This window comes from Capricornis sumatraensis, chromosome 3 (genome assembly GCF_032405125.1).
Source record: "Capricornis sumatraensis isolate serow.1 chromosome 3, serow.2, whole genome shotgun sequence".
Lineage (NCBI taxonomy): Eukaryota > Metazoa > Chordata > Mammalia > Artiodactyla > Bovidae > Capricornis > Capricornis sumatraensis.
In genome coordinates this window covers 24,838,949-24,861,106 of record NC_091071.1, presented here as the reverse complement: position 1 = coordinate 24,861,106, position 22,158 = coordinate 24,838,949, and the positions used below count along the sequence as shown (strand labels likewise).

Genomic DNA, 22,158 nt, shown 5'->3' with positions numbered 1-22,158 from the left:
AAACGGCGGCCATGACCGCGGCCATGGCGGCGCCCGGACCTGTGGGCCGCACCGCCCAGCGCTTGGAAGGGACAGTCTCCAACGAGTCGTCCATTACTGCCAGGACGCAGGTGCCCGTAGTGTCTCCTGAGTCCCTCGATCTGCCCGTCTCGCCGGTGCAGGTTTCGGAGCTACCTAGCAAGAACCTGTGGGAGCAGATCTGCGAGGGTAGGCAGCCCGGGCCGGCCGAGAGGGACGGGACTCTGGCGGCCCGGCGGGGCTCGCGCTTGCTGGGTGCCTACTGTGCGCCAGGCGGCTGACGTGCGAGGCCTCCAGGGAGCCTCGCCGCGGGCCCGCCGAGCTCCCCGTGTTACGTACGGGGAAACTGAGACTCTTGAGAGGCTTGCCCGAGGTTACGCAGCGCAGCCTCCAGCCTAAATCCATAGTCAGGTCGAAGGCAAGGGAAAGAAGAGGGAACAAACGGGACCTTGGCCTGAACCAGTGATGCTGAAAACTCCTTTCAGTTCAGTCGCTCAGTCGTGTCCGACTCATGGCGACCCGTGGACTGCAGCACGCCAGGTTTCCCTGTCCATCACCAACTCCTGCAGCTTGCTGAAGCACATGTCCATCCAGTCGGTGATGCCATCCAACCGTCTCATCCTCTGTCGTACCCTTCTTCTCCTGCCTTCAATCATTCCCAGCATCAGGGTCTTTTCCAGTGAGTCAGTTCTTCTCATCAGGTGGCAAAGTATTGGAGCTTGAGCTTCAGCATCAGTCTTTCAAATGAACATTCAGGACTGATTTCCTTTAGGATTGACAGGTTTGATCTCCTGTAGTCCAAGGGACTCTCAAGAGTCTTCTCCAACACCACAGTTCAAAAGCATCAGTTCTTCAGTGCTCAGCTTTCTTTATAGTCCAGCTGTCACATACATACATGATTACTGGAAAAACCACAGCTTTGACTAGATGGACCTTTGTTGGCAAAGTATTGTCTCTGCTTTTTAATATGCTGTCTAGGTTGGTCATAGCTTTTCTTCCAAGGAGCAAGCATCTTAATTTCATGGCTGCAGTCACTATCTGCAGTGATTTTGGAGTCCAAGAAAATAAAGTCTCTCACTGTTTCCACTGTTTCCCTGTTTATTTGCCGTGAAGTGATGGGACCAGGTGCCAGGATCTTAGTTTTCTGAATGTTGAGTTTTAAGCCAACTTTTTCACTCTTTCACTTTCATCAAGAGGCTCTTTAGTTCTCTTTCTGCCCTAAGGGTGGTGTCATCTGTGTATTTGAGATTATTGATATTTCTCTCGGCTGTTTTGATTCCAGCTTGTGCTTCATCCAGCTGGCATTTTGCATGATGTGCTCTGCATGTAAGTTAAATAAGCAGGGTGACAGTATACAGCCTTGACATACTCCTTTTCCAATTTAGAACCAGCCTGTTTTTCCATGTCCAGTTCTAACTATTGGTTCTTGACCTGCATACACATTTCTCAGAGGCAGGTCAGGTGGTCTGGTATTCCCATCTCTTTCAGAATTTCCTACAGTTTGTTGTGATCCACACAGTCAAAGGCTTTGGTGTAGTCAGTAAAGCAGAAGTAGATGTTTTTCTGGAATTGTCTTGCTTTTTGGATGATCCAGCAGATGTTGGCAATTTGATCTCTGGTTCCTCTGCCTTTTCTAAAACCAGCTTGAACATCTGGAAATTCACAGTTATGTACTCTTGAAGTCCAGCTTGGAGAATTTTGAGCATTGCTTTGCTAGCATGTGAGATGAGTGCAACTGTGCGGTAGTTTGAACGTTCTTTGACATTGCCTTTCTTTGGGATTGGAATGAAAACTGAGTTTTTCCGGTCCTGTGGCCACTGCTGAGTTTTGCACATTTGCTGGCATATTGAGTGCAGCACTTTCACAGCATTATCTTTTAGGATTTGAAATAACTCAACTGGAATTCCATCACCTCCACTAGCTTTGTTTGTAGTGATGCTTCCTTAGGCCCACTTGACTTCACATTCCAGGATGTCTGGCTCTAGGTGAGTGATCACACCATGATTATCTGGGTTGTGAAGATATTTTTTGTCTAGTTCTTCTGTGTATTCTTGCCACCTCTTCTTAATATCTTCTGCTTCTGTTAGGGCCATACCATTTCTGTCCTTTATCAAGCCCATCTTTGCATGAAATGTTCCCTTGGTATCTCTAATTTTCTTGAAGAGATCTCTAGTCTTTCCCGTTCTGTTGTTTTCCTCTATTCCTTTGCACTGATCGCTGAGGAAGGCTTTCTTATCTCTCCTTGCTACTCTTTGGAACTCTGCATTCAAATGGGTATATCTTTCCTTTTCTCCTTTGCCTTTTACTTCTCTTCTTTTCTCAGCTATTTGTAAGTCCTGGTCAGACAACCATTTTGCCTTTTTTCCATTTCTTTTTCTTGGGGATGATCTTAATCCCTGCCTCCTATACAATGTCACGAACCTCCCTCCATAGCTCCATAGTTCTTCAGGCACACTGTCTATCAGATCTAATCCCTTGAATCTATTTGTCACGTCCACTGTATAAATTGTAAGGGATTTGATTTAGGCCATACCTGAATGGTCTAGTGGTTTTTCCTACTTTCTTCAATTTAAGTGTGAATTTGGCAATATTTGGAGCCACAGTCAGCTCCCAGTCTTGTTTTTGCTGACTGTATAGAGCTTCTCCATCTTTGGCTGCAAATAATAGAATCAATCTAATTTCAGTATTGACCATCTGGTGATGTCCATATGTAGAGTTGTCTCTTGTGTTGTTGGAAGAGGGTGTTTGCTGTGACCTGTGTGTTCTATTGGCAAAACTCTATTAGCCTTTGCCCTCCTTCATTTTGTACTCCAAGGCCAAATTTGCCTGTTAATCCAGGTATCTCTTGACTTCCTACTTTTGCATTCCAGTCTCCTGTAATGAAAAGGACATCTTTTTTGGGTGTCAGTTTTAAAAGGCCTTGTAAGTCTTCATAGAACCATTCAGTTTCAGCTTCTTCAGCATTACTGTTTGGGGCGTAAACTTCAATTACTGTGATATTGAAAGCTTGCCATGGAAATGAACAGAGATCATTCTGTCGTTTTTGAGATTGCACCCAAGAATTGCATGTTAGCTATGAATGCTACTTCATTTCTTCTAAGGGATTTTTGCTCACAGTAATAGATATAATGGTCATCTGAGTTAAATTCATCCATTTCAGTCCATTTCAGTTCACTGATTCCTAAAATGTCATTGTTCACTGTTCACTCTTGCCATCTTCCGTTTGACCACTTCCAATTTATCTTGATTCATGGACCTACCTTTCCAGGTTTCTATGCAATATTGTTCTTTACAGCAACAAAGGAGGTTGCCATTATTCATTACCTCCACCATAGTCTGGTCTCGGATCAAACAACAGGGAGGGAACACAGCCCTACCCAGCAACAGAAAATTGGATTAAAGATTTACTGAACATTGCCCCCCCCCCAATAAGTACAAGACCCAGTTTCCCCCACAGTCAGTCTCTCCCATCAGGAAGCTTCCATAAGCCTCATATCCTTGTCCCTCAGAGGGAAGGCAGGATGAAGCCCACAATCACAGAAAACTGATCACATGGACCACAGCCTTGTCTAACTCAATGAAACTATGAGCCATGCTGTGTAGGGCCACCCAAGACAGACAGGTCATGGTGGAGAGTTCTGGCAAAATGTGGTCCACTGGAGAAGGGCATGGCAAGCCACTTCAGTATTCTTGCCTTGAGAACCTCATGAACAGTATGAAAAGGCAAAAAGATATGACACTGAAAGATGAACTCCCCAGGTCGATAGGTGCCCAATATGCTACTGGAAAGAGTAGAGGAAAAACTCCAGAAAGAATGAAACCTCCTTTAGTGAGCAGGAAAGAAGCACTGAGATGGAGACAGGAAGCTTGTTTAAAACAGATTCCCAGGCCCCACCCACAGGGCTCCTAATGGGGTGTAGGGGGTTTGCACTTTTAAGGAACACCCCAGGTAATTCTGATGTAGAGAGTCTGTGGCTCACGTGTTGAGCAACCATGATCTAGACAGATTTGGCTTGAATCCTTCTCTGCTTCTGTGGTGGTGGTGGCTTAGTCGCTAAGTGTCCTACTCGTGCCACCCCATGGGCTGTAGCCCACCAGGCTCCTCTGTCCATGGGGTTTTCCAGGCAAGAATACTGGAGTGTATTGCCATTTCCTCCTCTAGGGGGTTTTCCCGACCCAGGAATCGAACCCGGATCTCCTGCATTGCAGTCAGATTCTTTACCAACTGAGTTAAGAGGGAAGCCCTATCTACTTCTGACCTTCCTTAAAATCCCCAAATGGCATTTAGCTCACCTTCGTTTGTTGGCCTGCGATGTTCCCTTGGTCTTGCTGCCCCATATTACTCTTCACACACCTTGGACAAGTTAAGTATACCTGGCATACTTCTGAGTTACTGGATTCCAGACCACAGCAATAAATATACTCACAGGAATTTTTTGGCTTCCTGGTACCCATAAAAGTTTCTTTACACAATCCTGTAGTCTATTAAGTGCGTGATAGGATTGTGTCTAAAAAAACTCTGTATATGCCTTAATTTAAAATACTTTATTGCTGGGGAATTCCCTGGTGGTCCAGTGGTTAGGACTCTGAGCTTTCACTGCAGAGGGCCCGGGTTCAATCCTGGTAGGGAAACTAAAATCTCACAAGCCAGGGTGGCCAAAAATAAAAATACTTTATTGCTAAAAAAAAAAACCACCACTGTCAGCCATCATCTGAGCATTCCATGAGTTATGGTCTTTTTGCAGTACTAATGTCATGACAAATACAAAATAAAGAAAAAGTTAGAAATACTGTGAGAATTCCCAAAATGTGATACAGACACAAAGTGAGCAAATACTGTTGAGAAATGACTTGCTTGATGTAGGTGGGATTGCCGCAAATCTTCAACTTGTAAAATGAGAAAAACTCTATAGCTTCTAAGTGCAATAAAGTGAAGCACAATAAAACAAGGTGTACTTGCATCTCGCCCTGTCAGTAAAATAAGTGTAATAACGGCATTTCTTTCATGGTGTTAGGAGGATGCAGCTAAAGGGTCACTTCCGAAAGGGCTTAGCAGGGTGCCCATTTGACAACAAGGGCTCAGTGTGTATTACTCTTAATAAATAATGCTGGCTGTTTTATTTTTCTCTCTAAGGTTGTGTACTCCTCAAGGTCAGGAACTCAGATTTTTCATTCTTGCGGCTACCATCACTACCTCAACTGTCTGAAAGAGTACTGTCCTAGAACTTTCACAGATGGGTATTGAGCACTTGAAATGTGATTAGTGCAACCTTGGAACTGAATTTTTTGTTTTGCTTCTAATAAGTTCTGATAAGCTAACACAGCTGCATGTGGCTAGTGACCACTATATTGGACAGTGCAGGTCAATAAATGTTGAATGGAGAAAAGACTGAATGTGCTGGTATATTGGACTAGGTAGCGGGAGAGAGTGATGAGTTGAGAGAAGTGGAAAATGCAAAGAAAGAAGAGAATAATGGACTCAGAGGTGACATCTATTTGACCATAGAAATAAATGAAATAGATGTCCAATCTATTTCAACTCCTACCCAATGCTTGAATTCCTTCTCCCATATTGCATTATACCTAGAAAAATCTTTTTCACCTTGGATGTTTTCCTTGTAACGTCTACCTCTTGGTCCTTACCCTCCTGGTGCTGTGATCCCAGTTGCTAATCACAGAAAACACTCAAATGTCAATAGAAGGTTGTTATTGCGGCTGTCTTTTCCCAGCAGTGTGCCCTTCTCCCGGGCAAACAGCTCTTCACAATGCGATTGACTAGTGGTGTTTTGTTGGGGAAGCTGCTCAACAACTCAAAGAGGGGATAATCCTTGTACCTACCTCACAGGGCTGTTGTGAGGATGCCTTAAGACGACATAGCGAAGGTGCTTGGCACAGTGCCTGGCATTTACAAAGTGCTCAATAAATGCTCTGATGTTGACGAAGAAGCATGCTTTGCATTTGTTTTAGAATCATGGGATTTATTTTTGTCACACAGGCCTGTAGCAAGAAGGTAAAGACAGAAGTGTTTTGTTGCTCTCAAAAGCAGCTAATTTGATGTCACTTAGAAAGTGGTAGAGTTACAAATAGAAGTTAATGAGGTCAAAGATGGTGAGTTTATATACACAGACCCTGAAATGATTGTTATAACATGGATCCGATAGATCCAGTTTCGTAAAACAAACATTCTAACAAATGTAATTTTCTATAACAAACATAGTAAATTCAGCTTCTCGCAGCAAACATGAAAAGCAGGCTTGGTAATGATCGTGTGTTTGAGGTTAAGTATTATATTTTGTTAGGATATCTCCATTTAAAAAGCAAATCATCACAGCTAACAGACCTGTCAGAAACTCAATTTCAAGAAAATGAGAATAGGTGTTAAGACCTTTATTTTATCTGGCTAGTCCTGCGCATGTGTGTGTCTGTACGATGACTTACTTGTGAATATTCTTCAGTTTTCTCTTCTTTCCAGTGACAGATAATCCAGGGCTTTTTATTTTCAAAAGCACCTGTATTAGTATCAATAAACGTCTTTCCTGCTAAGGCTTCTAATTAAATCTTGTGATTGCTTATGACTTAATGATTTATAACTATGGTTTTAGCCAAGACTGAGTCAAATTATTTGGAACTTCAGTTCAGTTCAGTTCAGTTGCTCAGTCATGTCCGACTGTTTGTGACCCCATGAATCACAGCACGCCAGGCCTCCCTGTCCATCACCAACTCCTGGAGTTCAGACTCATGTCCGTCAAGTCAGTGACGCCATCCAGCCATCTCATCCTCTGTTGTCCCCTTCTCCTCCTGCCCCCAATCCCTCCCAGCATCAGGGTCTTTTCCAGTGAGTCAGCTCTGCATGAGGTGGCCAAAGTATTAGAGTTTCAGCTTTAGCATCAGTCCTTCCAATAAACACCCAGAACTGATCTCCTTTAGAATGGACTGGTTGGATCTCCTTGCAGCCCACGGGACTCTCAAGAGTCTTCTCCAACACCACTGTTCAAAAGCATCAATTCTTCGGCACTCGGCTTTCTTCACAGTCCAACTCTCACATCCATACATGACCACAGGAAAAACCATAGCCTTGACTAGACGGACCTTTGTTGGCAAAGTAATATCTCTGCTTTTCAATATGCTGTCTAGGTTGGTTATAAATTTCCTTCCAAGGAGTAAGCCTCTTTTAATTTCATGGCTGCAATCACCATCTACAGTGATTTTAGAGCCCCCCAAAATAATGTCTAACACTGTTTCCACTGTTTCCCCATCTATTTCCCATGAAGTGATGGGGCCAGATGCCCTGATCTTTGTTTTCTGAATGTTGAGCTTCAAGCCAACTTTTTCACTCTCCTCTTTCACTTTCATCAGAAGGCTTTTGAGTTCCTCTTCACTTTCTGCCATAAGGGTGGTGTCATCTGTGTATCTGAGGTTATTGATATTTCTCCTAGAAATCTTGATTCTAGCTTGTGCTTCTTCCAGCCCAGCGTTTCTCATGATGTACTCTGCATAGAAGTTAAATAAGCAGGGTGACAATATACAGCCTTGACGTACTCCTTTTCCTATTTGGAACCAGTCTGTTGCTCCATGTCGAGTTCTAACTGTTGCTTCCTGACCTGCATATAGGTTTCTCAAGAGGCAGGTCAGCTGGTCTGGTATTCCCATCTCTTTCAGAATTTTCCACAGTTGATTGTGATCCACACAGTCAAAGGCTTTGGCATAGTCAATAAAGCAGAAATAGATGTTTTTCTGGAACTCTCTTGCTTTTTCTATGATCCAGCGGATGTTGGCAATTTGATCTCTGGTTCCTCTGCCTTTTCTAAAACCAGCTTGAACATCTGGAAGTTCACAGTTCACGTATTGCTGAAGCCTGGCTTGCAGAATTTTGAGCATTACTTTACTAGCGTGTGAGATGAGTGCAGTTGTGCGATATTTGAAGCTTACAGTCTTCTATTCTGATATTGCTGTTATTATCATTGCCATTGGCATCCTCATTATTGCTGTAGGTTCATCACTCCAAAGCTAGTCGCTGGCCTCAGCTCTCAATGCTGTTGTGAAACCAGGTCCCTTCATGTCACCTGCTAAGTAACAACATGGACCAGTTCTGAGTCAGTGCTTGTTCCCCCAGCACAGCAGCTGAGCAACTGGAGAAAAATGGCAGCAGATGGCTTGTCAGCAGTGCTTATCAGGCAGCATCCATCAGCACCTTCTCACGTTGCCTATGTGTGGTGGTCCCAAGTTTTTCCTCCACTCCTCTGACTTAGTGAAACCATTTGACAGATGGAGGAGGCATTCACTGAGACTAGGCAGGTGATCAGGAGTAGGGAGAGAATCCTCCAACTTGCAAATACTAGCAGACAGATTTGTGTCTGCATACCAGAAGAAGTATTTATCTCGCTACCCACACAGCTCAGCCCTGCATCTGTGCTTTGGTACCTTCCTCTTGGTGTCCTCAGATCCTGCTCTATCACTCATCTCTCATACATCTTTAACTTCGCTGCTGGCTTTTCCCTCCAAGCATCCTGTAGTCAGTTAGCTTGGGAAAAGCCTCTCCCTTGACCCCTGTTGTCTTCAAGCTCTAGTCTGTTCCTCATGCCCTCTCAGCTCCAAAAAGAACTCTTGTTTGCACTGCAACCAGAAGTGGGGTCTGGCTTCTCATCACTCAAAAGCCAATAAAGAGGCAAGTTTGGTGGAAAGGAAAGTATGCTTCATTTTGGATGCTGGCAACCTGTGGGCAGGGGTGGGGTGGTGGGGGAGGCAGACTCCTGTCCAAAGGCCAACTCCCTGCCTCTGTCCCCCACCCCTTCCCAACCAGTAGGCTGAGGGAGAGGGCTACATGCAGAAATAGCACAATCACCTGTGACAGTCATCTTGAAATTGGTCGCCGGTGGTCAGGCCAGGATCATCTTGACTGTTCAGAGTACAGTTAATCTTCAGTTCCAGGGTCGGTTGGTTCCCATTTGCTTGAGGTCAGTTTTTGGAATTGTGGCAGCTCATGTTATGGCTGCAGTCTGGTCATCATGCAGTTAACTTCTTCCCCTACCTGCTGGGTATTTCAGTACTTGTAAGACAGCTTACAGGATATGGCTCAGAATATTATCTATAGTCCTTCTTGAGATGGAACTAAAGGTCCCTGACTATGCTTATTGACTAAACCATTTTTATTTAGTTTTGTTGGACTTCTTTGTTTCTGCATTTTCTCCCTTCTCTGATTATTCTTTGGCTAAAGTTTGTCCACAAACAGAAGGAAAGTGGAGGATATGATGGGCTAGGACCATAGGGTCTTGCTTGATTTCAGCACTGCTGTCGTTGCCATTCCTCTATAAACCCATGAGCTCCCATTTCACTGCTCTGATGAAATCGTTCTCATACGTCAGTCATCATATCTACCCATGTTGGGCCAGGCATTGACCCCAGGCACTGTTCAAGACACCTTCCATCATAGACTGCCAGTTCGGAAATCAGCAGTTCATCTTATATATGTCCCTTTCACTTTTCATGATCCCCGCATTGATTCTCTAATCCCTATAGATCCTACTGGCTCCACATCCATCTATCTCCTGTGAGCCCCAACTCCCCACCCCCTGGTTCTCATGGCCCTTACCACTGCCTGTTTAGATCACTGCTGTAGCTTTCTAATTGGGAAGGGCTTCCTTCCAGACTATCTTTCCACAAGAAGCTCTCTCAAAATCTGATCACATCATCCAATGATCTAGAATGATTTTCATAGCTTTCATGGTGAATATAAGCTTTTTTGCTTAACATCTAAGCCCTTTAGTAATTTGGTCTCAGACTTCCCTGGTGGCTCAGTGGTAAAGAATCCACCAGCCAGGGCAGGAGTCACGGGTTCCATCCCTGATCGAACATGTGGGAAGATCCCACATGCTGTGGAGCAACTAAGCCCATGAGCCACAACTATTGAGCCTGTGCTCTAGAGCCTGGAAGCCACAACTACAGAGCCCACGTGCTGCAACTGCTGAAGCACATGGGCCCAAGAGCCCGAGCTCCACAACAAGAGAAGCCACCACAATGAGAAGCCAGTGCCCCGCAACCAGAGGGTACCCCCTGCTCACTGCAACGAGAGAAAAGCCCTCAAAGCAACAAAGACCCAGCCAATAATAAATAAAATCAAAAACCAATAATTTGCTCTCTGTCTCTCTTTTTTTAGGTTCATCACCTACCATTTATCCAAATCATCCTAATGGTTAACATTTACAGAGCTGCCCTTTATGTGCCAGGCACTGTGCTAGGTGCTTGATTTTCCTCTTGTGTAAACCTCATAGCAACTTGGTGGTTTAAACAGATCAGGAAATTGAGGCATAGAGAGCTTAAACTTGCCCCAAATAAGTGGTAGAATCAGACTGCAACTCAGATATGTGCGACACTCAAGTTTAAGCCCTTAAGCCACACGCCAGCGTCGTTCAAAGTGTAGACCTGGGGCACCTACGTCACAGTCTCCCAGACACTTGGTAACGTGCAAATTCCTTTGGTGTGATGACTCACCCCTATTCCTTGGGGGTGAGTCCCTAAGCTCTGCATTTTAAATAAGCTCTCTTGGCAAGTGACTAAGCCCCAGTACCACTGTCCTGTGCTGTGTACCTTTAGCCATAAGAAACCATGCCTTCCAACACACCAGGCTGTTCCATTCCTCTGAGCCTTTGCACAAGCTTTGCCTCTCACTGGACAATCTCTGCTTTCTTCTATCTTTATCTTTTAAGACTCAAGCCCAAGTGACCTCTCTTCTGGAAAGCCTTCTATTATTCTTCACACTGATTTTAAAGTCTCTTCCTGGTGCTTCCTGAGTGCAGCCCTCTACAACATTGCTTTCACACCTCGTAACCTCTGGCTCTTACTGAGCTCATCTGCCCTCTTCATCTGTCCCTCCAGCACCTTGCACAGCCCCTCACCACAGAGTATGCTAGCCAAGTGTTCACTGGATTCACTTCCAGCCTCCACCTTCCTGGTTCATCCGTTTCCTGTAGGCCACTGTTGGGGAATATTGCATTTTAATGGCTGTTTCAGTTAGAAACATGTTCAGCTGCAAATCACAGAAAGCCCCACCAATAGTGGCCTAAGCAATACAGACATTTCATTATGTCACGTCCCTGGAGCATGGCAGGGTGGGGAGCAGGTTCCAATTTGAGCGCAAAGGTTTTGTTCCACCAACAGAGTTACAGGCTGTTTCTGCTCTGTTTCTTGCATAATGTTGCTGCTGTTGTATAAAATGAACATCTACTTTTACTTGTTCTTGGATTACTGTTTGTTTAACAAATATGGAGCATCAAATTCTCCTAACCAATTTCAGGTTCCTCCTGCTATCCAAAAGTAGAGAGTTCCTATGCAACCTTTCAGAAGCCAAAATGGCATAAAGTGAAGAAGTAATTATACCTTAGGTCACATCTTGCTAAAGGATGCATTAAATAAATCGAGAGAAAGCACAGTGTTCACAGAGAATTCAAAGCTATGGCGGCTTGATGCTGAGTTCAGTGTAGTCCCAGGGAAGGAGCATGGCATCACCGACTTAATGGACATGAGTTTAGGTAAACTCTGGGAGTTGGTGATGGACAGGGAGGGCTGGTGTGCTGTGGTTCATGGGGTTGTGGAGTCGGACACGACTGAGCGACTGAACTGAACTGAACTGAACTCCACTGCTTGGGGTACACACTTCCTCTACAACAGTTCACTGCACAACAAACTGAATGTCCTTTTTCAGTTTTCATCTTTTCTGATAAAAACAACAATGCTCTTTGGACTAATTTTGGTTAGTGAACACAGGTAGGTCTTTTGTCAAAGTGAAGTGCATCAAGCAAACTTTCGAAAAGTGGGAGAGACCTGAAATCCAGTTTACAAGCTTAAGTAACTAAAAGATTGTCAACATTTATACACAGAATACACCTGATTTTCTTAAGAATTTCTAATGCCAAACCAGCAAATTTTTCTTCAGTTCCCTTTACAAAGTTAATCAGATTCATAAAGCTTTCGATGTAAAAAGCATCAGTCTTTAATCAATTTATGTTTTAATTGAAATCACAAGGTGATAGCAGTGTTAAATTCTCAAATATGCCAAATTCTCTTAAACATTACAGAGGCTTGAAATAAAAAACACATCAGATTGTCCTGAAGCTAATTATTTTCCCATACTTATGCAGAATCATAACTATATCTTTTGTGGTTGTATGATGAAAATGTTTGTAATTTTCCATCAAATTTCTCCTTGGGAAGAATATGGCGGATAAGTAATGATTAAGGAATTATAGATAAAAGTAAAATATAATTTTAAATATGTGTTAGATAGATTATACCTGAGAAGAACAGACAGGTTTGGGAGTATGGATTATTGTAAACCTTTTGGAGGGCAATTTGGCCCAAAACTTAAATCATTTTTTCATTTGAAAGAACAATTTCACATCTAAGAGTTAATCCTACAAAAGCACCTCCTTTCTGATCAATGGTGTAATGTATAAAGATGCTTACAGTGGCATTGTAATAATGAAAAATTGGAAGTAATCTAAAAGCCTACTAAGTACACTGGTTGAATAAATGAGGCACATGGTATAGTAGCAGCACTGAAAGAATTCCACGATTCAGGACATAGAATGGATCCTGGCACACAGTGGGCTCTCATAAATACAGTGAACTGACAGTCAGAAGTAACTTGCTGTAATACTTGTTTTGTTCATGCATTCATTGATTGCATCGTTCATTCAGTTTCAGAATTCCCTGGTAGTCCAGTGGTTAAAACTTGGCCCTTCTAATGCAGGGGCGTGTGTTTGATGCCTGGTAGGGGAACTAAGATCCCACATGCTATGCAGAGTGGCCAACAGTTTTGTTTTTTTTTTTTTAAAGTATATTCATTCAGCTTCATATTCTTGGGAATATGATGGTGAGCACAAAGAGACCAGGTACATCCCCACCTCACCCCCAAAGAAAACCAGTCTATTAGAAGAGATATTCAATAATTTTTATAAATTTCAAATAAGAATAAGACTTGATATGAGCTTTGCAGAATAAGGACACAGTGTTTATCAGGTTCTATGCTTGGATAATTTGACCTAGTCTAGGAGATCTATGGCACCCCACTCCAGTACTCTTGCCTGGAAAACCCCATGGACGGAGGAGCCTCGTAGGCTGCAGTCCATGGAGTCGCAGAGTCAGACACGACTGAGCGACTTCACTTTCACTTTTCACTTTCATGCGTTGGAGAAGGAAATGGCAATCCACTACAATATTCTTGCCTGGAGAATCCCAGGGACGGGGGAGCCTGGTGGGCTGCTGTCTATGGGGTCGCACAGAGTCGGACACGACTGAAGCGACTTAGCAGCAGCAGCAGCAGGAGATCTAAAGTAAATGAATGTATTTGTGAAATATGTACAAAGGTTAGTAAATGCATTGAAAAAGACTTGGATGAATCTATGCCAATTCCAACAATAGTTATGAGCTGTAATGGGATTAGGTGTGATAATACATCTCTGTGTTATTTGGAATTTTTCTGACAAGCATGTATTGCTTTTGTAATCAAAGCTATAAATGTATGCTATGCTGTGCTTTGTCACTCAGCCATGGGGTCTCTTTGTGACCCCACGGACTGAAGCCAGCCAGGCTCCTCTGTCCATGGGGATTCTCCAGGCAAGAATACTGGGCTGGTTTGCCATGCCCTCCTCCAGGGGATCTTCCCCACCCAAGGATTGAACCCAGCTCTCCCGCATTGCAGGCGAATTCTTTACGAGCCGAGCTACCAGGAAGCCTGTAAATGTATATGTATCTTAAATCCAAACAAACAGTTTTTACACCACATTGGTGATTCTCAATGTGTTGGAGGACGACAGTGAATTTACATTTTTTTGCTCAAGAGGAAAAACTAACGTGGTAGAACTAGAGCCACCATGGTGGGCAGAATTCTCAAGATTCCTGCCCCTAATGCACATACCTCTCAGCTGTCCAATCAGATACTAAGCCAGGGATTGGTGTCAAAGGATTTTCGAGATCGAATTCAAGTGTATAATCTATTGACGTTATCTTTTTTTTTCTAAACTGAATCTGTAGTTTTGTTTTTGGCTGCACCATGCAGCTCATGGAATCTTAGTTTCCCTGGCCAGGGATTGAACCCTGAGCCCTGGCACTAGAAGCTCAGAGCCCTCACCCCTGAACCACCCGGGAATTCCCTCAGTTGACTCTAAATTGGGGAGATTATTGTAGGCGGGCCTGGCTTAATCAGGTGAGTCCTTAAAAGAAGTCAGATTCAAGCAGAAGAGACTCCTGTTTGCTTTGAAGAAGCAAATAACCATGAGTGAGCTATTGTGGCAAGGATCTGAGGGTAGCAAGCCTCTAGAAGTTGAGAGCAGTTTTCATAACAACCCAAAAGAAAACGGGGACTTCAGACCTATATCCACAAGAAAATGAATCCCACCAACCGTCAGTGAACTTGGAAGAGGACTCCAGCTGTCAGATGAGATCACAGTCATGGCTCACACCTTGATTTCAACCTGATGAAACCCTGACCCTCGGGAAGTGTGAGATAATAAATCTGCATTATTTAAAGTTGCTAAGTTTGTGGTAGTTTGTTACACAGCACTAGAAACCTATTAAATTGCTTATAACCTGCATCCTGACGTACTTGTTCCCAATCTGATACCTAAGAGTTAAAAAAAAAGTTGAGAATTTCTGTGCTACTTGATAAGGAACTGCTGCTGCTAAGTCGCTTCAGTCGTGTCCAACTCTGTGCGACCCCATAGACGGCAGCCCACCAGGCTCCTCTGTCCCTGGGATTCTCCAGGCAAGAACATTGGAGTGGATTGCCATTTCCTTCTCCAATGCATGAAAGTGAAAAGTGAGAGTGAAGTCTCTCAGTCGTATCTGACTCTTAGCGACCCCATGGACTGCAGCCTACCAGGCTCCTCTGTCCCTGGGATTCTCCAGGCAAGAGTGCTGGAGTGGGCTGCCATTGCCTTCTCCAGATAAGGAACTAGATGATGGAATAAAATTTGCCTTCAGTACAACTGCATCAGTTCCATTTTACCCAGAAATTTTGTTTTCCCTCATCACTACAAAGCAACTATGCGATTGCCTTTGAAACACTCTCCTTTCTGGAAATATTTTACCAGTCTTTCCCTTAGGGGCAGAACTAATACAGCCATGGGCATTTTCTGTTTCTGCAATAGCTGTCGTAGAGCTTGTGCGAAATGTTCTTTGCATTGAGCTCCGCAGCAGGTTAACTGTGATCAGTCTTGAAACCCGGCAATCATTCTCCATCTCACTGCATGTTACAATCAGCTGACGACTTTAAAAGTACTGATCTTCTGATTCTTGCGTCAGACCTATTGGAAAAAAAATTTCTGGGGTTGGGTCAAGACATTGACATTTTCAAAGAGCTACCAGGTGATTCTAATGTATAGCAAAGATGGAAACTTAATGGAGCTTACAGTAGGACCTCTCCAACTTTAGTTTCATTATATATATATGTATACATATATAGTATTTATATAATTTTATACATATAATATTTATATACTATAATATACACATATATAATGCATACATATAATTTATATATTTGTATAATTTATATAATATTTATACATATAATTTTTATTTATTTAGTTTTGTCTGTGCTGGGTCTCCATTGTTACCCGAGGGCTTTCTCTGCTTGCAGTGAGCAGGGGCTACTCTCCAGTTGCAGTTGCAGACTCTAGGGCACAAACTTAATAACTGTGGCACACGGGCTTAGTTGCCTCAAGGTGTGTGGAATCCTCCCAGATCAGGGATTGAACCTCTGTCTCCTGCCCTGGCAGGCAGATTCTTTACCACTGAGCCATCAGAGAAGCCCCTTAGCTGTGTTTCTAACTCCCCAGGAATGCCGATGCTGCTGGTCTGTGGGCAATGCTTTGACTAGCAAGGGTTTATGGGATTGCTTTTCTAGCTGTGTGCCCCAATCTGGCAATCTTAACTTCACGCCCATCCCCAGAAATGCCTGAGATGGCTCATCTTGCCTCTGTCTCTTTTATTCTGCCCTCCTATACACAGCATTCTCTTCTTCCTTTTCTCCCCTCTCCTTCCTGTATGCCGTTGGTGTCTTCCCTGAGCCATGCTCTTCATTTTCTTCCTCTTTTATCCCTTGTCATTAGCATAATTTGGGGGGCAAAATCTAAATCTACATGCTTAGGAAGAGTTTCAAACTCATATAAAGCCTAGACTCTTTCATGCAAGAGAAGAATCATCCTTCACCCATTTAAATGAACACGCTGTTTGTTGTTTTTTCACTTTTGTAAACCACTAGCCAAAATAAAATTTAAGAATATTTTATTCAGAGGAAACGGAATTACATCAAGCTTTAATGAAGTGTGGAATTGAGGGTCTTTTTTTTTTTTCCTCCACTCCCCACAGAGTATGAAGCTGAGCTTCCTCCCTTTCCTGAAGGATATAAAGTCAAACAAGACGCTGTGGTTACTGTGAGTATCACCCGGGCCCCAACCTAACTGAAAGGTTCTAACTGGAGAACAGCTTTGACAACTGGTGAGCATCAGACAGTGTCATGAATCGGGAAGTGGGGAAAGGAAAGGCCCTGGAACCAGAACCAGAAGTGGCCAGTCCCACCTCTGCTGCTTAAAGGGCATCACACAACCACTCTGAGTCTCAGTTTCTGCATCCGTTAAATGGAGCAGGTCATCCTTGACTGACTCACAGGGCCTTTGTAGGGCTCAAATGAAATCCTAGGTGAGGAAGACCTTTCCAGTGAGTTCAGTGTCACTTCCATGTTGGGGACAGTTTTGCAGATGGAGCAGATTTCTTTTTGCATAGCTGGGTGGGCTAAAATTGTACTAAGGAAAAGAGAGGGCCAAGGACAAAGCATCAGAAAGGGAGGCCCTAAGGCAATATTGATGCTTCCCTTGTAGCTCAGTTGGTAAAGAATCTGCCTACAGTGCAGGAAACCTGGGTTCGATCTCTGGGTTAGGAAGATCTCCTGGAGAAGGAAATGGCAACCCACTCCAGTATCCTTTCCTGGAAAATCTCATGGACAGAGGAGCTTCGTGGGCTGCAGTCCATGGGGTCACAAAGAGTCGGCACGACTGAGCGACTAACACTTACTTAAGGCAATATTCTTGGGAATAAAATAGGTCTTCATGGAGTTTAAAATAAAAAGGTAAGGCTACGAAGGATGAGCAGTGTCACTGGAATGGGTCCAAAACCTAGTCTCTTGGAAAATCCCATGGACGGAGGAGCCTAGTAGGCTGCTGTCCATGGGGTCACTAAGGGTCGGACACGACTGAGCGACTTCACTTTCATTTTTCACTTTCATGCATTGGAGAAGGAGATGGCAACCCACTCCAGTGTTCTTGCCCGGAGAATCCCAGGGACAGGGGAGCCTGTGGGCTGCCATCTATGGGGTCACACAAAGTTGGACATGACTGAAGTGACTTAGCAGCAGCAGCAGACTTACAGTATCTCACTATAGCTGCCCCTGTTAGAGATTCTGTGTCTAAGAACTTGCATGGCCTGTGATTTTTCCTTTTTCCTAGCATCCTGTTCTTGCTTTATGGATGCAGTGCTTTTTCAAGTTTCTCTGCAAATACTAATTGCAGTTCTCTTCCCTGATATATTTGTGCCTCTTCAGGGTCAATTATTCTTTACAGATCTTGATCTTTGTCTTTTATGCTGTTGATGTTCCTCACCTATGTAGAAAGTTCTGATTTTTTTATTCAAAATTTAAAATGCAGGCCTTGGATTTTTCTACAAAGAGGCGGGGTTTTCATTTTCTTTTTTTTCCTGCCATACCTGTAGGTTCGTTTTCTGGATGGGTCACTTCTATGAATAGAAACACTGGCTGGGAGCTCATGGTGGGTGATTGTCTTCTGGACAACTTTTCTTCAGGGTTGGCAGGCAGGGAGTCCCTATTTGGGGACTGAGCTGGGAACCTCCAAATCAATGTTGAGGTTTGTGGTTTTTTTTAATCTTATGACAGACGACCTGGCACCCTGAGTAGTTATACTCTTTCCCAGGCTGTTTGTTTAAATTGTTTACAAAAGATTCATTGGAAAGGAGGGAGAGCAAGATAGAATGGGCTGCTGTGAATGTAGCGTTATGTATGCTGACGGGGGCAGGGGGAGGGGTGACAGAGGGGCAAGCCAAGGGAACCCCAGCCGGATTTTCACGTAACCTCACCTGTATATTATTTCCTTGCTCATCTCCACACTCTGTGGAGTTGAATTTCGGAGCACTGAAGCCACTGAGCATTCTGGTGGGAACATGGACTCTTGCCTTCTGAGGGCAGTTTCCTCCTGTGGATTCTGAGCTGCCACTCCTCTCCATTATCTGACAACAGGCTTTATCCTGCTTCTTTTGGAAATGTTTGAAGATCTCTCACCCACTGACAGCCCTTCTATTCTTTCTTGTTGTTTAGTTACTAAGTCACATCTGACTCTTGGCGACCCCATGGAGTGCACCACACCAGGCTCCTCTGTTCTTCACCATCTTCCAGAGTTTGATCAAACTCATGTTCATTGGGTCGGTGATGCCATCCAACCATCTCATTCTCTGTCACCCCTTTCTCCTCCAGCCTTCAGTCTTTCCCAGCATCAAGGTCTTTCCCAATGAGTCAATTCTTCGCATCAGGTGGCCAAAGTATTGGAGCTTCAGCTTCAGCATCAGTTCTTCCAATGAAGATTTAGATTGATTTCTTTTAGGATTGACTGGTTTGATCTTGCAGTCCAAGGGACTCTCAGGAGACTTCTACAGCACCACGATTTGAAAGCATCAATTCTTCGGCACTCAGCCTTCTTTATGGTCCAGCTCTCATATCCATACGTGACTACTGGAAAAACCATAGCTTTGACTAGATGGACCTTTGTCAGCAAAGTGATGTTTCTGCTTTTGTGTTCTTTGTTAGGGGTTTATTTCTTGATTGTTATTTATAGGTGTCTTGGGAGAGAAGAGAAAGAAAGATTAGTGCTCAGTATGCCCCCTCTAAAGTCTGACACAGAATTTTATTCTTTGTTAGATTATAAAAGAAAATACAATTATTTAAACAATATGAATTGATTCTCTCTCGCACCACCACTCCAGGTGTTGCCATTGGAGGAAATGGTTTTCCATGGCTTCAACGCAGAACACCTTTATCCAGTTCCTCGTTTAACCATGGCCTCACAAGCATCCTGTTCTCAAGTGAAACAGGAAACAGTTGACCCAAAAACATGTACGTAAGGAAGTGAGATCTCAGGTCTATGTTTTGGGACTTCTAACTTTGCGAAATCATGGGGTGGGGACCGGGTGGACAGATAGAACTCAGGGAGATCATGTAATAAGAAAGAATGTGTTCTTGTTTTAATTAAAGTGTCCTTTATTCCACTGATGTATCTTTAAAGTTGAAATGTATTAATAGTAAAGATGATCAATAACAAGCATACCTAGGTTCTAAGTTAAATACAAAGGGGGAAAATGTACAGAGTGAAAGAAAATATCATGCTGTCTTGCTTGGCGTGCAGAAGCCAGAGACGTAGGTGTCCTCGTCCTCCTCCCTGAGTTCCCATTCCTCCTCCCCACTGGTGCCAGGCCCTCTCCTGCTGGCTTGTTCTGTTTCCTCAGCCGGTGTACTTTGGGCCTTGGCAACCACCATCACCGTGCCCTGAGGATCCGAACCTCGTACCCCGCCCTGTTCCCTTGTGGCCTCAGTTCCCACCACACTCCCCTTGTGTATTTCCCTCCAGCTGAGCTGGGCCCCTGGCTGTGCCTGTGACCTCGACCCCGAGTGGGACCCAGTCTACAGCCCCACCAGACTCAGGGGGATATTTTAAGTTTCTTCAGTAATAGAGCCCAACTCAGCAGTCTGGAGTCAAATGCAACATTTATGGTCATGTTGTTTAATGGAGAGTACCTTTTTTTGGTTCAGAAGCAAATGTTCCTCCCAGATTAACTTGGGCCATTTGGGATTTGGGATGGGAATGTTTTGTTTTTTTTTTAGGTTCCCCCAAAGAGTTTTTGGAAATGTTCATCTTTCCAGTTCTGCTACCCGGAATGGCTAGCCTGCTTCACCAAGCAAAGAAAGAAAAGTGTTTTGAGGTCAGTTGTTTTGTTTATTTCTAGATAATAATTCACTGTTATCAGATGGTAGCTCATTATACCATCAGGTGGTTGTTTTCAAAACAATCCCTTTGGGAGAGAAAGCCTGTGTTTTGGTCACTTACCCAGCTCCAGCCAGGATATCTAGCTGTGGACACACATACTGCCATCTGTCTGGCCGCCTGGCTATGGGGAGGTTTTCTGCTTTGCTTGGCCTCCCTGCCTGCCCTTCTCCTGGGCATTTGGCATCTGCCAGGTTTCTTGAGTTGCCTGCTTCTGTTAGGACAAGCCCACATTATAGCTCTCCTTCCCTCTTATCTGGCTCTGGATTGACCTTCCCAGCTTGGGCCTCTCTCTACTCCACTTCATGCCAAATGCCGTGAATGTACTTGCTTCTTGCCGTGCTTCCCCTGGCACACAGCGAGTCCTCGGTGACCAGTCATTATCACCCTGTAGCTAGCTAGCTATCTGTATGAATCAAGTTCCAATTCCGGCGCCTCCCCCGCCACATGAATACCCCAAAGTGAATACTCTTTTCTGCAGTGAATACTCTTTGCTGCAGTTGACAGGATACATTGGGTGTGTGTGTTTGCTGCACAGGACTAGAATTTTGGACGGCCTGCACGCAGAGAATAAAACAACAACAATTAACGTTGATCAAGTGCTTGCTCTATGCTGGGAACTCTGCGGCTGCTGCTAAGTCACTTCAGTCGTGTCCGACTCTGTGACCCCATGGACTGCAGAGGCTGCAGTCCGTGGGATTTTCCAGGCAAGAGTACTGGAGTGGGGTGCCATTGCCTTCTCCACTGGGAACTCTGCTAAAGGCTTAATCATCAATGACCTCATTTACTTCTCTCAACAGTCCTTTGAGGTTCCTCCAATTCATATCATGTACATATTTCCAGATGAGAAAACAGAGGAATGGAGAGATTCAGAAAGGTGATCAAGGGTGAATAGCAGAGCTAGGATTCAGATCCAGATCAAATGATTCAAAACAATGTTTTAAAATATTGGCCATAACTACAATGCAAACCCCAATCTGCTGGACAGATGTCTTTAAAGCATTCACAGTTGATATTATCATCTGCTTGGTTCCCTTCAGCATGGGATCTCTGTAAAAATAGGAGATATACTGTCCTGATGATTTTATATGCTGAAGAGAGAACATTTTCACATGCTCTAGCAAACACTAAATTTTGCTTTAGCACTGCCCCTCCTTGTCTTCATTCCTTAGCCTAATTCACTACAACTTGATCCATTCAGCATAACATTCCTTCTGACAGGCCTCACCATGACAGTTGTGTCTTTAATAGGAGAAGAAATGAATTATGAGGCATTGATCTGAAACCAGGCAGCATACCTGTGAAGGAAGAGTTTAGGGCACACTGCTGGGCCATGGTACACCATTTGAGAACCATGGATCCACATAAGGAGGCCAAGACCCCTCAGCCTGTCTTTCAGGACCCTCCACAGTTTTCCCCCTCTTTCCTTCTAGCCTCATCACTCTGTGTTTTCCTTCCTGGATGATACCCTGCATTCCAGCAGGTAGAACCACCTGGAGGTCCCTGTCAGTCCCACACTTCTGTGAATATGTTCCTCCTTCTTCTTTTTTTTTAGGAAAAAAATCCTTGAGTTCTTATTCTCTGCATATTTAAGTTCTGCTTGTTTTTCCAAACTCAGTACTGTGGCTTCTCTTTCAGGCCTACTCTTCCAAAACTGGAAACAACTGAACCCAGCCCTCAGATTTCAGAGGAGTTCATCTATTTCTCTTCTTGTGTAAAATTAAGACATCCTTAATTAAGACATTCTTGATCCATAAATGCACTTCATTTTTAAAATGTCTGTTTCCCCAGCATTTTAAGTTCCTTGAGGACAGATACTCTGATTTATTTTTGTGTCTCTATTTACTGCCTCGTATATTCTACCCAGAACCGTAGCCCCTGGTGAACATGTAGTTGGCCCTCAATAAATGAGTGCATGGTTGGACATCAGGGGAGTACCTCCACTACTATGTCCTTGACCAAAACTCAGCTCTCTTCTACCTAGGAAGGCTGTTCTCTTGGGCACATCACTGGGGGGGACACCATGAAGTGGGAGTGAAAGAAG

The 22,158-nt window shown here is 44.0% G+C and overlaps 1 protein-coding gene across 1 annotated transcript in view; it reads left to right on the top strand.

The window, feature by feature from the left end:
• Positions 1 to 23: 23 nt before the first annotated feature.
• The window catches only part of IQCK (IQ motif containing K), a 148,963-nt gene continuing 126,828 nt past the window's right edge, over positions 24 to 22,158 (top strand). Inside the window, exons 1-4 of the mRNA XM_068969389.1 lie at positions 24 to 207; positions 16,384 to 16,448; positions 19,060 to 19,189; positions 19,955 to 20,052. Coding sequence (XP_068825490.1) covers positions 24 to 207; positions 16,384 to 16,448; positions 19,060 to 19,189; positions 19,955 to 20,052 — 477 coding nt within the window. The remainder of the gene's footprint in view (positions 208 to 16,383; positions 16,449 to 19,059; positions 19,190 to 19,954; positions 20,053 to 22,158) is intronic.